The 12,658-nt window shown below is 58.4% G+C and overlaps 2 protein-coding genes across 5 annotated transcripts; one reads left to right on the forward strand and one right to left on the reverse strand.

Moving 5' to 3' along the window:
- Positions 1-272: 272 nt before the first annotated feature.
- FBXO2 (F-box protein 2) lies at positions 273-5,984 on the reverse strand. Its single transcript, XM_059912987.1, has 6 exons — positions 5,700-5,984; positions 2,304-2,675; positions 1,716-1,845; positions 1,549-1,644; positions 952-1,090; positions 273-701 (listed from the first exon to the last, which is right to left on the reverse strand). Exons 1-6 carry the CDS (start codon positions 5,719-5,721, stop codon positions 567-569), a joined length of 894 nt encoding a protein of 297 aa, XP_059768970.1. The 5' UTR covers positions 5,722-5,984; the 3' UTR covers positions 273-566.
- On the forward strand, positions 5,760-11,963 carry FBXO44 (F-box protein 44). Of its 4 annotated transcripts, none has more exons than XM_059913021.1 (6): positions 5,760-5,989; positions 7,317-7,588; positions 9,129-9,255; positions 9,399-9,494; positions 9,603-9,738; positions 10,818-11,963. In XM_059913021.1, exons 2-6 carry the CDS (start codon positions 7,324-7,326, stop codon positions 10,959-10,961), a joined length of 768 nt encoding a protein of 255 aa, XP_059769004.1. In that variant the 5' UTR covers positions 5,760-5,989; positions 7,317-7,323; the 3' UTR covers positions 10,962-11,963. The 4 variants fall into 4 exon arrangements, with proteins under 4 accessions (XP_059769004.1, XP_059768985.1, XP_059769014.1 ...); XM_059913002.1 differs by lacking the exon at positions 5,760-5,989 and adding an exon at positions 6,072-6,172; XM_059913012.1 differs by lacking the exon at positions 5,760-5,989 and adding an exon at positions 6,286-6,369.
- Positions 11,964-12,658: the final 695 nt, after the last annotated feature.

Consider the following 12,658-nt stretch of genomic DNA (forward strand, 5'->3'; position numbering starts at 1 on the left):
AGGGGGGCCCCACACACACACCCGGTTCTGGCTTCTGGGCAGCTTGGGTGTCAGTCAGGCGCCAGGCCCAGCTCCCCGTTCCCTGGCCTCACAATCCCAGCCTTTGTCTGGCGGGACCAGGCCTGGCTGGCTCTGCACCCGCCCAAGGGCCCCTGGAAACCAGAGCAGCTGGAACCCCACCAAGTATTTTTCCAGGCTGGGCCAGGGGCCCTCAAGAGACAGAGACTAAGCAAAGGGAGGGGAGTTCATTCATCCCTGTGTTCATTCATTCCTTCCTCCGACAAATAATATTTATTGAGCGCCCATTTTCGTGGCAGGCACAGTGTTAGGTGCAGGGGATTCAGCGGCGGGCCCAGTGCAGGCCCACGCCCTCACCCATCTTATTTTCTAGATGCAAATATATACCAACAAAACCCATCTTTCCCTCTGAGGGGGCTGGTCTTCGAGCATGGGACGGGAGAGGAGTGTGCCGGGTGCGGAAGGTCAGGATGCTACCGACTAAGCCCTATCTACCCCCGCGCCTCTGCCCCTCCAAGGTAGCCGGGGGAGGCTGGAGGATGGGTCACTCAGGGCTCCACCCACACGCTGCTGTTGGTCACCCGGGCCCCGAACCAGCCCTTCCAGTAGACGCAGTCCTGTCCGCCGTGCTCGAAGCGGACGAAGCGGACGCCCGGCCCATAGTCGGTGAAGGTGTGCGAGATCTGAGGGTGGGGAGTCAGGGCGAAGGGGGAGGGAGGGTCAGGCTCGGAGCCCCGAGGCCTCCCCCAGCCACCCCACCCCGGCGCTCTGACCCTCGTCTAGCCCCCTGGATTTCTCAGCGCAGCGTCCCTCCTCCAAGCCTCTCGGCCAGTCCGGCCCTGCCCCGCCCACACGGGCCGTGGGCGGGTTTTTCACGAGCCCCGCCCGTCGCGCCCAGGCCCCGCCCCCCCGCCGCCGGGCCTCCAAACTCACCTCAATCCAGCCACCGTCGTCGCTGTCTTGTGGCACTGCCACCTGCCCGCTGTTGAACTCGGCCAGCACGTCCTCGTGCTCCGACAGCAGCTTCACCGTGAGCTCGTACAGGCAGCCGGCGTCTCTGCGGCCCGAGTACCTGCCCCGAGGGAGCGCCGGGGGGGAGGCTTCAGCCCTGCTGAGCGGGTACTCTGGGCCCAACCCTCTACAGGAGTTAACCCTGCTGACCGGTAATACCAATGTTCCCATTTTACAGATAAGGAAACCGAGGCCGGAGAGAGAAAGTGACTTGCCCAAGTGACTTGCCCAAACCCGAGGACTAAAGCCCTGGTGGGCCAGACCCAGTGTTGGGACCAACGCCAACCCACAGGGACACTTTTTGTTGGGACAGCAGATGGATATTAAAAAACAAAAACAAAAACAAAAAAACTTGCCAACATTTAAAACTCAGGAGGGGAGATGGATTTCCACCTTCTCCTGAAAACCCATGGTCACGTGACTGCAACCTCTAGCGTAGGGAGGCAGCGGTCTCTGAAGCAGAGTAGCCGGTTCCAGGTCGCCCCTCAACCCCGCTCCCCTTCCCCCACGGCCGCTCACCAGTCCTTCACCATGATGGCCGGCTGAGTGGTGTCCAGCAGCTCCTCCCAGTAGCCCTCAGCCTGCAGGTCAATGACCTGCGCTTTGCGACACCACCTGGGAGACTGGGGGTTAGGACTGAGTGGAGGTCCCCTCCCCCCCTTCTCATCCATCCCCCTTCTCCTTACTCGAAGGAGGAGGCGAAGTACTTCTTGACACTCTCATTGTGGATGAATTCCACCCCGCAGTCTCCGGGCAGCTCCTCCACCCTCCAGCCGTCCCCACCGTGCTCCACGTCGCACCAGCCCTCCAAGTCCTCTGTAGGAACAGCACAGCCCCACGCTGGTCACCCAGTCCCTGCGAGGGTGTGGCAGGGCTAGCTATTGCCCCTATCGTGGGGAGAGGATGAACGTGGTCCTTGAATGGTGTCGCGGTGGGCAGATGATGGTGGGGGTGAATGGTGAGCACTTCCTGTTTGTCCCCAGATTCTCTCTCCCTCGCAGGAGGGTCCTCCGCGGGGCCTGTCTTGCCCCAGCTCCCTGGGGGTGGAAGGATCTGGGAGAGAGACAACTCCCGCCCGCCTCCCCGACTTCCCCCGCCCCGGAGCAGGACAGGAGGATAATACTACAGTCTGTACTGGGGCTACTCTGTGCTGGGCGCTGCGCCAAGCGCCTTATCTCATCCACCCCTCAAAGCAGGCTGGCCTTGTTACTGCCCATTGTACGGAAGGGGAAGCTGAGCTCCCCAGGCCGGGGTGACAGGGCGCGACCCCTCACCTTCCCCGCACGGGTTGTGCAGCAGGTTGCGCCGCCTCTTGCTCAGGAAGTAGAACTGCTGCCAGTGGTCGCGCTCATCCTCGGGGCCGCCCTCGGGTACCAGACCCTCTTGCTGGCACTTGAGCAGCCACAGGGGAGAGCCGTCGACCAGCTCCTTCCAGCGCAGGCACACCAGGCGGCAGGCCTGCACCAGCTGGGCGGCGGGCAGCTCGGCCAGCACACGAAGCAGCAGCGGCTCGGGCAGCTCGTCCAGGTACGCTGCCTCCTCCTCCCCCTCGTCCTCGGGCCGCTCCTCCCCGCCGCTCGCCTCCTCCGCGCCAGCCTCCTCCTGCTGGTCCTCCGGGCTGGCCTCCTCCGGCTGGCCCACGCTCTCTGCGGGTGGGCGGGGTGCGGCTGAGACTCCCCGCAGACTGCCCCCCGCCGCGCCCCACGACCGCGATGTGAACGGCATCCGCCCCCACCCACGCTCGGACAGTCCTCAGCGGGGGCCGGAGTTTGCGTGACCAGAGCCTGGGACCCTGTGGAGGTGGCCCGGGAGCCCGGGGCCACAGATCAGCTCCAAGTCTGAAGAGTGGCCTCAGAGGCCTCAGTTTCCCCTGCAGTGCCGGTAAACCCCATACCTGAGCCGACAGCAGTAACTGATGATATTCCTGACACAGTGAAGCCCCTTAGCCCTCTCAACGGCCCTCTAAGATCCCCGCTCCGGTCACCTCCTCAGGGGAGCCCTCCCCAACTTCCCCTATTACAGCATCCTCTCACCGCACCGCTGGGAGTCCCGTCCTTCCTAGCTTTCGTCCGAGGGTTTGATGGTTGGTTTATAAACACCTTTCCCGGGGACTAGACTGAGGGAATGAGGGCAGGAACCGGGTCTGGGAAACTCGCTGCTTCATCCCCCGTGCCTGGCATTCCTGTCAGCGGCTAATGTTTCCTGGGCACTTAGCGAGTGTTAGGCACCATTCTGAGCATTTTAATTTTTACTCTTTAAATCCTCACAGCACCTCCTCTAGGTTGTCCCTATTACCATCCCTGTTCCGTCGATGAGGAAACTGAGGGACAGAGAGGTAAAACCACCCAGGATCACGCAGCAAATGAGTGGCTGGAGCCTGGATTTGAACCCAGGCAGTCTGGCTCCAGAGCCACCTTCAACCACCACAGCCTTGAGGAAATGATTCGTTGAGTTGAGGGTTATGATTTTGATTTCACAGGTGAAAATGCTCAGGTTCAGAGACGGGGAGTGACCTGCCAAAGGTCACACTGCTGGTATTCAGGCAGGGGATACGGGGATCTGAGGCCTGAAGGGAAGGGAGAACAGGGGCTTGGGGATGGGGGAGGGAAGCTCGTTAAAAGAGAACATGTGTATCAAATAGGGAGATGTAGTAAGTGCTTGGGAGGGAAGGTTTCTTCACTCCTTTTCCTATTCCTGGCCCTCAGCTTCCTCATCTATAAAATGGGGGTAATCCCAGGCCAATCAGACAGTCCTGATGTTCAGCTCCTCTGAGGAGGGGGCAAGGGCATTCCAAATTATGAGGAGAGGGACTGATACCGGAGCTGTGGGCTGGACTGTCTCCTGGATCCTGGCTGGCCTCAGCTGGGCCATCGAAGCCTTGAAAAAGTGGATACTGAGTGCCCAGTGTCTCTGGAGGAGGGAGAGACAGTGGGGAGGTGATGGAGCCACTCTGGGTGATGGGGGAGGCCACTGCTCTCAGACCTAGGACAGGGGGGGCAGGGGAGTCCTAAGTGCTGGGCCCTGGAAAGCCAAGGTGGTGGTGGAAAGAGGCCAGGCACCAGGGGAGGAACGGGCAGGGCCTAGACCCAAGGCTGGGTGTTGCCAGGACCTGGGCGGCCAGCCCTTCACCTCCTCATATGCAGCGTTTCCCCACCGCCCACACTCTTAGCCCCCTGAGAACCGAATTAGGGTTTACGTCTTCGGAGCCCAGAGCACACAGTGAGTCCTCAGTAAATCTTATTTAGTGAATCTTATTATTCAGCACAGTTCCCTTCATTGTTAGCTTTTTTTTTTCTTTCTTTCTTTTTTGCCACATCTTTATGATGTGGGGCTTCACACTTCCTTTTTGGCAAGGAGGAAACTGAGGCCCAGAGAGGCTCACTGACTTCTCCCAAGTCACACCGCAGAACTGTGGGATGGCGGAGAGGAAAATGCCTGCCCTGAAGCCATGTCACCTGCCCGTCTTGCTGCCCACAGCTCTCTGGGGAGCTGGGCCCAGTGCCCTCACCTCTCCACCCCTCCCCCTGCCCTGCCCTGTCCTGGCCCTGGTGGACACCTGATGCTCCCCCGAAAGGTGCACCTCGCCCAGTCCCCTCTCCTGGCCCCAGGCCTGGCACTCAAGGCCCCAGATCTGATTACAGGCCCCCCCACCCCCTCTTGAGCACACACAACTCCCCACATTGTTGCCTTCGGAAAGTTATCTGGCCCCTGGAAGCTGCCTCCGAGGCTTATTCACTCACCTGGATTGGGCCCCTGAGTCCAGGGAATAGCTGGGCCCTGGGAAGAAGCAGGAACCCATTCTGGGGCCCTATACAGGGTGTGGCAAGGGGGCCATGCATTGGGAGCAAGAGCGGAAGCAGCTAGGATTTTCAGGGCTGGAGGGAGGGGTGGGGAGCTTGGCTACCTGAGTGAGCATCAATCTGTTTCCCATTGTCTCCCCAAGCAATGGCCACTCTCAGATGGGCCTGGCGAGGAAGGGGTGGGGGGGAGGTCTTGTTCCCACCCTGACTCAGCAGGCAACCCCTACAGGCCCAGCGGGGAGTTCTAGAGATGGGGAGGGGGGGATCTTTGGTGCCAGACAAGATGACTGGGCAGTCTCAAAGGGCCCTGAGCATCGGCTAGAGCTGATGTCCCACCTCTCCCTCACCACCAGCCTGGTCCCCACTGGGCATCCAGCCACCCAAATGAAGGACAGCCCCTCCAGACAAGGGATCCCAGGAGGAAGGCTGGGATGGGGTGGGGAGAGGCCAGTAACCCCAAGAAATTCATGGGGATTCAGGCATCTCACGGCCCAGAGTTGGCAAATGGAAGAAGCTGATGGAATAAAAAGGCTTGTGGCCTCTTCCATCCCTGATAGGTCCCAGACCCGGGTCCAATAGACCCTCAGGGGGCGGGAACGTGGTATTACTCATAGGCTACTTCCCGGGTAAGCGGGACCCAGGAGTCCTCCCTCTCTGCCTGTCATCTCTCAAGGCCTCCGGCAGATCAAGACACCAGACAGAGGACTGTGCTCCTTTGAGACTGTCTCAAGGGCTTTGCTTGGGTGAAAGTGTGTCGCTCTGTGTCTCGGGGGCCCCCTCGCTCTCTGATGCCCCCTCTCCGTAGCACTCGCCCGCCTGCCCCGGTCACCCCTCCAGGGCTGAGCGAGTGGATCCGGCGGCGGCGGCTACCTGGGTCACCGTCTCCGTCCATCGCTGCAGAGCGCGGTCGCGAGAGGAGGAGGACCCGGAGCGCTGCGGGCTGTCCGAGTCCCGCGGCGGCGGCAGCGGCGGCGGCGGCGGCGGCGAGTCCAGGCGCTGCTCACGTCTGGGTCGGGTCCCGGCCGGCCGCGCCTCTTAAAGGCCCCTGCCTCCGCCCCCGCCCCGCCTTTGGCCCCGCGCCGGGACGCCCCACAGTCCGGAGCGATCGGCCCGAGGCCTGAGGCTCCCGGTTCCTTGGCGGACCCAGGAGGCCAAGAAAGGTCGGGAGTCGTTTCTTTTTTTTTTTTTTTTTAATGGGGGCGGGTGGGAGTCCGATTCGGGTCGTCTCCCAGCACCCTCCTGGGGTGGCTGCTGGGAGGAGGCGGCGAGGAGGCTGGGAGAGTCTGGGTCATGCGGAGGGTGTGGGCAGAGGCTCCTCCCGGCACGACACCGCCCCGCCCCAGGTAATTTTCCTACATCCGTGGGGGGCGCACCCCAAGCCGGGTGCTCCCCGCGGGCCGGGGACCGGAGCGGGCCGTGGAGGCGGGGCCGGGGCGGGGCTCGGCGGGCTGGGGCGGGGCCGCATCCACAGGCGACCGCAGGCAGAGGCTGGCTCAGCCCCTGCTGCGGAGCGGGATCGCACAGCGGTGGCAGAGGGCAGGTGACCGGCGGGAGTGGGCGCGGGGAGCGCCGGGGCAGGGACGCGGGGTGCGGGGGCCGGGCGGGCGGGCTCGGCGGTTCCGGGCCCAGCAGCAGTGCGCCGAGGGAGGCCCTGCGCGGACAAGGCCCAGGCGGCGGGGTTGCGCGGCGCGGCCTCGAGAGGCGGCGCGAGCAGGAACCCGAGCTAGGGTCGCCATCGATGCGCAGGGGTCCAAGCCTAGACTTTGGGAAACATTTGAAAGCCACGAGGAGGGATGGGAAGTCGAAGGCGCGCGGGGACACCCGGGGCTGGAGCCCAGCCACGGAGATGGGGGTGGGGGTCTAGGAAAGCCCGCTCCCCATCGCCCACCCCTTCTCCAGTCCTAGCCAGCCAGAGCATTTCCTCCGTGGTCTCGAAAAAGTGGCTAGAGCCCTTTGGACCTCGGTCGGAGACAATGATAATTATCCCTACCCCCCATATCTCCGCTCCTCCGTTTTGAGGATGGGAGAGAGAATGCGGAAGGTACCAGACAGGCTGCGGGGCTGCGAATTGTTATTTCCATGCTAAAGACCGTCCGGCCTATTGAAAAAAGCTGGCTCTAGATTCAGAGAAGGCTCAGGCTCCTTTCCCTGCTGCTCCTGTCTGTGTGACCTTGGGCAGATCCTGCTACCTCTTCTGCCTCCTTAGCCTCCCTTAGAGGCTATTGTGAGGTGCCGGTAAAAAAATCAGAGCTCACCTTTTACTGAGCTTCTGCTGTGTCCCAAGCTCCTTGTACCCCCTCTAGGAGGTAAGTACTGTTCCTGGCCCCATTTTACAGAGGAGGAAACTGAGGCTCAGAGAGGCCCAGTGACTTTCCTGAGATAGTCAATGGCAGTGCTGGGAGGGAACCTCCACCACCACAGGGTGCTGCGAATACTGGGTCCTGGGGAGAGGATCAGGTCTGTAGTGTAGCTTTTCAACAACGACAGGAGAGCCATGGCGGTGGGGAACATCAACGAGCTGCCCGAGAACATCCTGCTGGAGTTGTTCACGCACGTGCCCGCCCGCCAGCTGCTGCTGCGTTGCCGCCTGGTCTGCAGCCTCTGGCGAGACCTCATCGACCTCGTGACCCTCTGGAAGCGCAAATGCCTGCGTGAGGGCTTCATTACCGAAGACTGGGACCAGCCCGTGGCTGACTGGAAGGTCTTCTACTTCCTCCGCAGCCTCCACAAGAACCTCCTGCATAACCCGTGCGCCGAAGGTGGGGTGCAGACTGGGTATGACGTGCCCCCAAACACACACACTGTCGTGATACCAGCTAACATTCATTAGGCACTTACTATGAGCCAGCCAGGCACTTTGGGGGTTTAATTCCTTTCTCACAATAATCCTAAGAGATAGGTACTGTTAGGCACCCATTTTTCAGATGGGCAAACTGAGGCCAAGAGTGGCATTATTCCACTCTGAAGGTTATTTCCCCAGTGACCTTTCCTAGGAGAGGGAATGTTGGCCAGTTGGAATGAATTGTGCCCAAGACACAAGACCAGGAAGTCAGAGTCATATTTGCTTGTCCTGGCTCCCAGACTCCAGGACTAGGCCTACTAGGACTGCCCAGAAGACAAAGGGGGCTTTGCTTATGAGAGAATGAGAGATCCAGTCTTCTTCCCAGCACATTCCAACAAAAGGTAAAACAAGACTTCTGCGGTCTTCCAGAGCCCCCTCTTTTCCCTTGCTGTGTTGTAAATGATTAAGTAGACACTTTGATGGGTTGAGAACCTCAATCTCCATTATGTGGCCAAATTCTGGAGCAAAATGATAGTAAAACAATCCCAAGCTGTCCAGAGCTTTCAGATGCCTGCCTTACTTGACTCCCCAACAGCCATGTTCTTGACTAGCATGTTGACAAACTATGGTCCATAAGCCAAATCTGGCCTAGGAGCTAAGAATAGTTTTCATGGTTTTAAAGGGTTACTTAAAAAACAAACAAAAGGGGCTTCCCTGGTGGCGCAGTGGTTGAGAATCCACCTGCCAATGCAGGGGACACAGGTTCGAGCCCTGGTCTGGGAAGATCCCACATGCCGCAGAGCAACTGGGCCCGTGAGCCACAACTACTGAGCCTGCGCGTCTGGAGCCTGTGCTCCGCAACAAGCGAGGCCGCGATAGTGAGAGGCCCGCGCACCGCGATGAAGAGTGGCCCCCACTTGCCACAACTAGAGAAAGCCCTCACACAGAAGCGAAGACCCAACACAGCCAAAAATAAATAAATAAATTAATTAATTTTTAAAAAAATATGTACTTAAAAAAATGTTGCGGATACTTTAAAAAACAAACAAACAAACAAACAAAAAAGACACTATGTGATAGAGTCAATATGTAGCCCACAAAACCTAAAGTATTCTGACTCTTTACGGAAAAAGTTTGCTAGCCCCTGTTCTTGACCCCAGTTTACAGAGGACAAAACCAAGGCTCAGAGAGAGAAAGCAGCTTGCCTAAGGTCACAGAGCCCAGTATTGGTAGAGCTGGGACTAGACCCAGATCTGTCTGACTAGCGCCGGAGCATTCCATCACAGAAGTAGTCTGGTTGTTCCCATCATCAGGGTTCCCAGTAGAAATCAGTTACCATGGTGCCTGGCACACAGGCAGCACCTAATACAAGGCAGGCGCTGTTGATGTGCAGGGTTCCCCAGCACGGGGCTTGAGGGCAGCTGCTGAAATCCAGGGAGAGGTGCCAGGAGCAAGGGGCACTTGGGAGGTGGCCACTGAGGGGCTTCCCTTTGATATGAACTCTGCTTTCCCACCAGAGGGGTTTGAGTTCTGGAGCCTGGACGTGAATGGAGGCGATGAGTGGAAGGTGGAGGATCTCTCTGGAGACCAGAGGAAGGAATTCCCCAATGACCAGGTCAAGAAATACTTCGTGACTTCTTATTAGTAAGATCCAAGGGGTCTCGGGGTGGGGGGAAGCCCAAGTCACTGCACCTTGGGGTCTCTCCTGCTCTGGGAGGGGGCAGTGCTAGCCCCCCAGTGCCCTAGTGGCGAGCCCCAGCCCCTCCCACCCCTCCACCCACCCCCAGCACCTGTCTCAAGTCCCAGGTGGTGGACCTCAAGGCTGAAGGGTATTGGGAGGAGCTGATGGACACCACGCGGCCAGACATCGAGGTGAAGGACTGGTGAGTGCTTGGGGCGAGGGTTTGGGGGGGGGCCCTGCCACTCAGGTGCCCCACCCCCACCCTGCCCCCCATCTCCAAGGCCCTGATGGGCCCTTCCTCTGCCTGCAGGTTCGCAGCCAGGCCAGACTGCGGGTCCAAGTACCAGCTGTGTGTTCAGCTCCTGTCGTCAGCACATGCACCTCTGGGGACCTTCCAGCCAGACGCAGCAACCGTCCAGCAGAAGAGCGATGCCAAGTGGAGGGAGGTGTGTGAGCCGGGAAGGGGACAGGGGGCACATTGTCCAAGGCTGAGACTGCAGTCAGACAGGCCCAAGTTGAGATCCCAGTTCTGCTGCTTCTTACCTGGGCTTTGGCTGCTCTGAGCTCTGAAAGATTATCAGTGAGATGATGCTGGTAAAGCCATGTTCGAAAAGATTGACTATTATTAATTACTAATATCAGTTATTACTATTATCTAGGTTAGGGTTCAGTGAACTTTTTCTTAAAAGGCCAGATACAAATAGTTTAAGCTTTGCAGGTTTTACTGTATCACAACTACTCAGCTCATCAACTCTGCCATTGTGTTGTGAAAGCAGCTTTAGCAAATGGGCATGACTGTGTTCCAATAAAACTTTATTTACAAAAACTGGCAGTGGGCCCCTAGACCATAGTTTGCCAACTCCTGATCTAGACCAGTGCTCTCCAGTAGAACTTTCTGCAGTGATAGAAATGGTCTGTCTAGGACTTCCCTGGTCTGGACTCGGCGCTTTCACTGCCATGGCCCCAGGTTCAGTCCCTGGTCAGAGAACTAAGATCCCGCAAGCAGTGTAGCACAGCCAAAAAAAAAAAAAAAAAAAAAGCGAGAGACAGAGAGAAAGAAAGAAATGGCTGTCTGCCCTGTCCGGTTTGGTAGCCAAGAGCCACATGTGACAACTGAAAACTTAAGAGCCAGTTCATAGTACGACTAGGAACTGAATTTTTAATTTTATTCAACTTTAATTAATTTTAACTTAAATAGCCACACATGCTCAGTGATGACAGTATTGGACATCCTTTGGCAGCTTGCAAAATTTCCTTCAGTTCATTTGAGCTGCACTTAGATAATCCCATGGAGTGGACCCAGCAGGATTTTGCTCCATTTTACAGATGAGGAAACTGAGGAGGCATAGACAGGGGAGGTGGTCTGCCTCACATCAGAGTGAGGACTAGAATTCCGTTCTGCTGACTCTGGGTCGAGCACTGAGACCTCAGCCCATCCTGGCCCCCTCACCCCCTCAGGCAGTACCCCCCTCAGGGTCAACTCCCCTGACCGCTCTCCTTCCCTCCACCTGCCCCTGCCCCCCAGGTCTCCCACACGTTCTCCAACTATCCACCCGGCGTCCGCTACATCTGGTTTCAGCACGGCGGCGTGGACACTCACTACTGGGCCGGCTGGTACGGCCCGAGGGTCACCAACAGCAGCATCACCATCGGGCCCCCACTGCCATGACGCCCCCGAGCCCCCAGCCACCTAATCCCAACTGATAACCTGCTGGCAGAGATGGGCTGGGCTTGGGAAGGGAAGGTAGAGGCCAGGCTCTCCCAGACTTCCTAGTTCATCCTTGCGCCCCCCAGTTGCCTCTTCATGGAGCCTCTTCATTTGTACAGCCTTCATATGTTATGGGTAGCTAGCTCTCCGCCCGGGGGTCTCAACCTGAATGATGGGGCCCCTGAGGTTGGGGGGGTGCATGGTGTTCCCCCAGGCTCCTCCCCCAGATGCCTCTGAGGGAGGGTCTCCAAGCTCTGTTGGTGACCTAGATCTATGTGTCTACCTTCCCTTGTTGGGTCATTTCTCACTGTCTTCTTTGAGGGCCCTCAGACCTGGGACAGTCAGGACATCTGGCAAGCCTGTGGCTGCCCTGCATAATACAGATGCTGGGCGATGATGTAGCTCAGACAGGTGTGGGAGTGGAAGGACGGCTCTGCCGGCCCATCCTCTGCCCCATTCTCTGCCACTCCCAGGCTTTCTCACTCTGTCCGCCTGCTTAGCGAGGTGGCTTTGGTCCAGAGGCTCAGGCCTGGTCTGAGATAGGCAGGCCCAGGGTGGCGTGGGGTCCCGGCCAAGTCTGGACTCTGTTCACTTGTCAGTGAAGCCCCAGAAGCCACATGTGTATTAAGTGAGGGCAGGGCTCTCCCAAAGACCCCCCTGGAATCCTGCACACGGCAACCCAGGGCAGGTGGGGGGCAGGACTGGGCCCTGAGAGCTGGGATGTGTGAGCCCTGGATGAGTGGGATGGGGGGGGTTTCAAGGACCACCTGTCCACCTCCATGCCTAGGCCAGGCACTCTGTGGCTTGGAGAGCATTCCAAGCGCCCACCCTACCCTCGGAACTGCCATTCCCAGGACCTCCCCACCCTGTCGGACCACATTCCTGCCTCTGCTTCCTGCTGGAAAGAGAGCAGTTCTCCTACCCCTGCTGCATGTGGCCAAATAAAAGGTTTTCCCAGCCCAACGTGTGCCCTGTGCTTTCTGGGGGAAAAGGCAAACTTCATGGGAGGTCTTGCCCCTTGCCTGTAGAAGCTGCAACTTATATGGCTCTGTCCAAGGTACAGAGAGGGGTTAACATTTCAGGAGCCAGACTTCGAAGAATGAGGGTCCTGGGACAGACCCCTGGACAAGCTGCAGACATCTCGCACCCAGCAGCCCTCCAGAACTGCCAGCTTCCTCTGGAGACCTGGCCGCAGGCTGGGGGTGGAGTGTGCAGATATCTTGGGCAACTCTTGCCATCCCAGGCACTACTTACTGTTGTTTTTTTCACTGCCCAGAGCTTTACTGACAATAGACAAAGCCAAAGAATTTATAATGGTGCCTGGCACACAGTAGGTGCTCAATAAGTACTGTTAAATTGCATTATCTGACTCATCAGTGAGCTAGATTAGGGCCTCAACCAGGGCAAGGACTGTTACCGACCAGGGTTCTTGGCCTCCTTAATCAATAGAAATTGATGAGGCCAGACAAGAGTTTCAGATAAGGCTTTCCTGGGACCCCTGCTACAGCAGGAGGGAGTGAAATCAAGCAACAGTTTCCCTTGCTGGATCCCTCGCTCACTCTGGGGGAGTTGGTTCCTTTTATGGGGTGAGGGTAGGGGTGTGTCCAGGGGCCAGGCAGGAAGGGTGGCTTAGGTGGTCTGCCCACCCCTTTGGTGGT

This window comes from Balaenoptera ricei, chromosome 1 (assembly GCF_028023285.1).
Source record: "Balaenoptera ricei isolate mBalRic1 chromosome 1, mBalRic1.hap2, whole genome shotgun sequence".
Classification (NCBI taxonomy): domain Eukaryota; kingdom Metazoa; phylum Chordata; class Mammalia; order Artiodactyla; family Balaenopteridae; genus Balaenoptera; species Balaenoptera ricei.

Excerpts from the sequence above, each read along its gene's own strand:
- FBXO2 (XM_059912987.1), bottom strand. The coding sequence starts at position 5,721 with ATGGACGGAGACGGTGACCCAG. Across the intron at positions 2,676-5,699 it reads GGACGGAGACGGTGACCCAG|AGAGCGTGGGCCAGCCGGAG; the intron begins GTAGCCGCCGCC and ends GCCCACCCGCAG. Across the intron at positions 1,091-1,548 it reads GCCATCATGGTGAAGGACTG|GTACTCGGGCCGCAGAGACG; the intron begins GTGAGCGGCCGT and ends CCCTCGGGGCAG.
- FBXO44 (XM_059913002.1), top strand. The coding sequence starts at position 6,120 with ATGCGGAGGGTGTGGGCAGAGGCTCCTCCCGGCACGACACCGCCCCGC. Across the intron at positions 6,173-7,316 it reads ACGACACCGCCCCGCCCCAG|GAGAGCCATGGCGGTGGGGA; the intron begins GTAATTTTCCTA and ends CAACAACGACAG. Across the intron at positions 9,739-10,817 it reads GCGATGCCAAGTGGAGGGAG|GTCTCCCACACGTTCTCCAA; the intron begins GTGTGTGAGCCG and ends CCTGCCCCCCAG.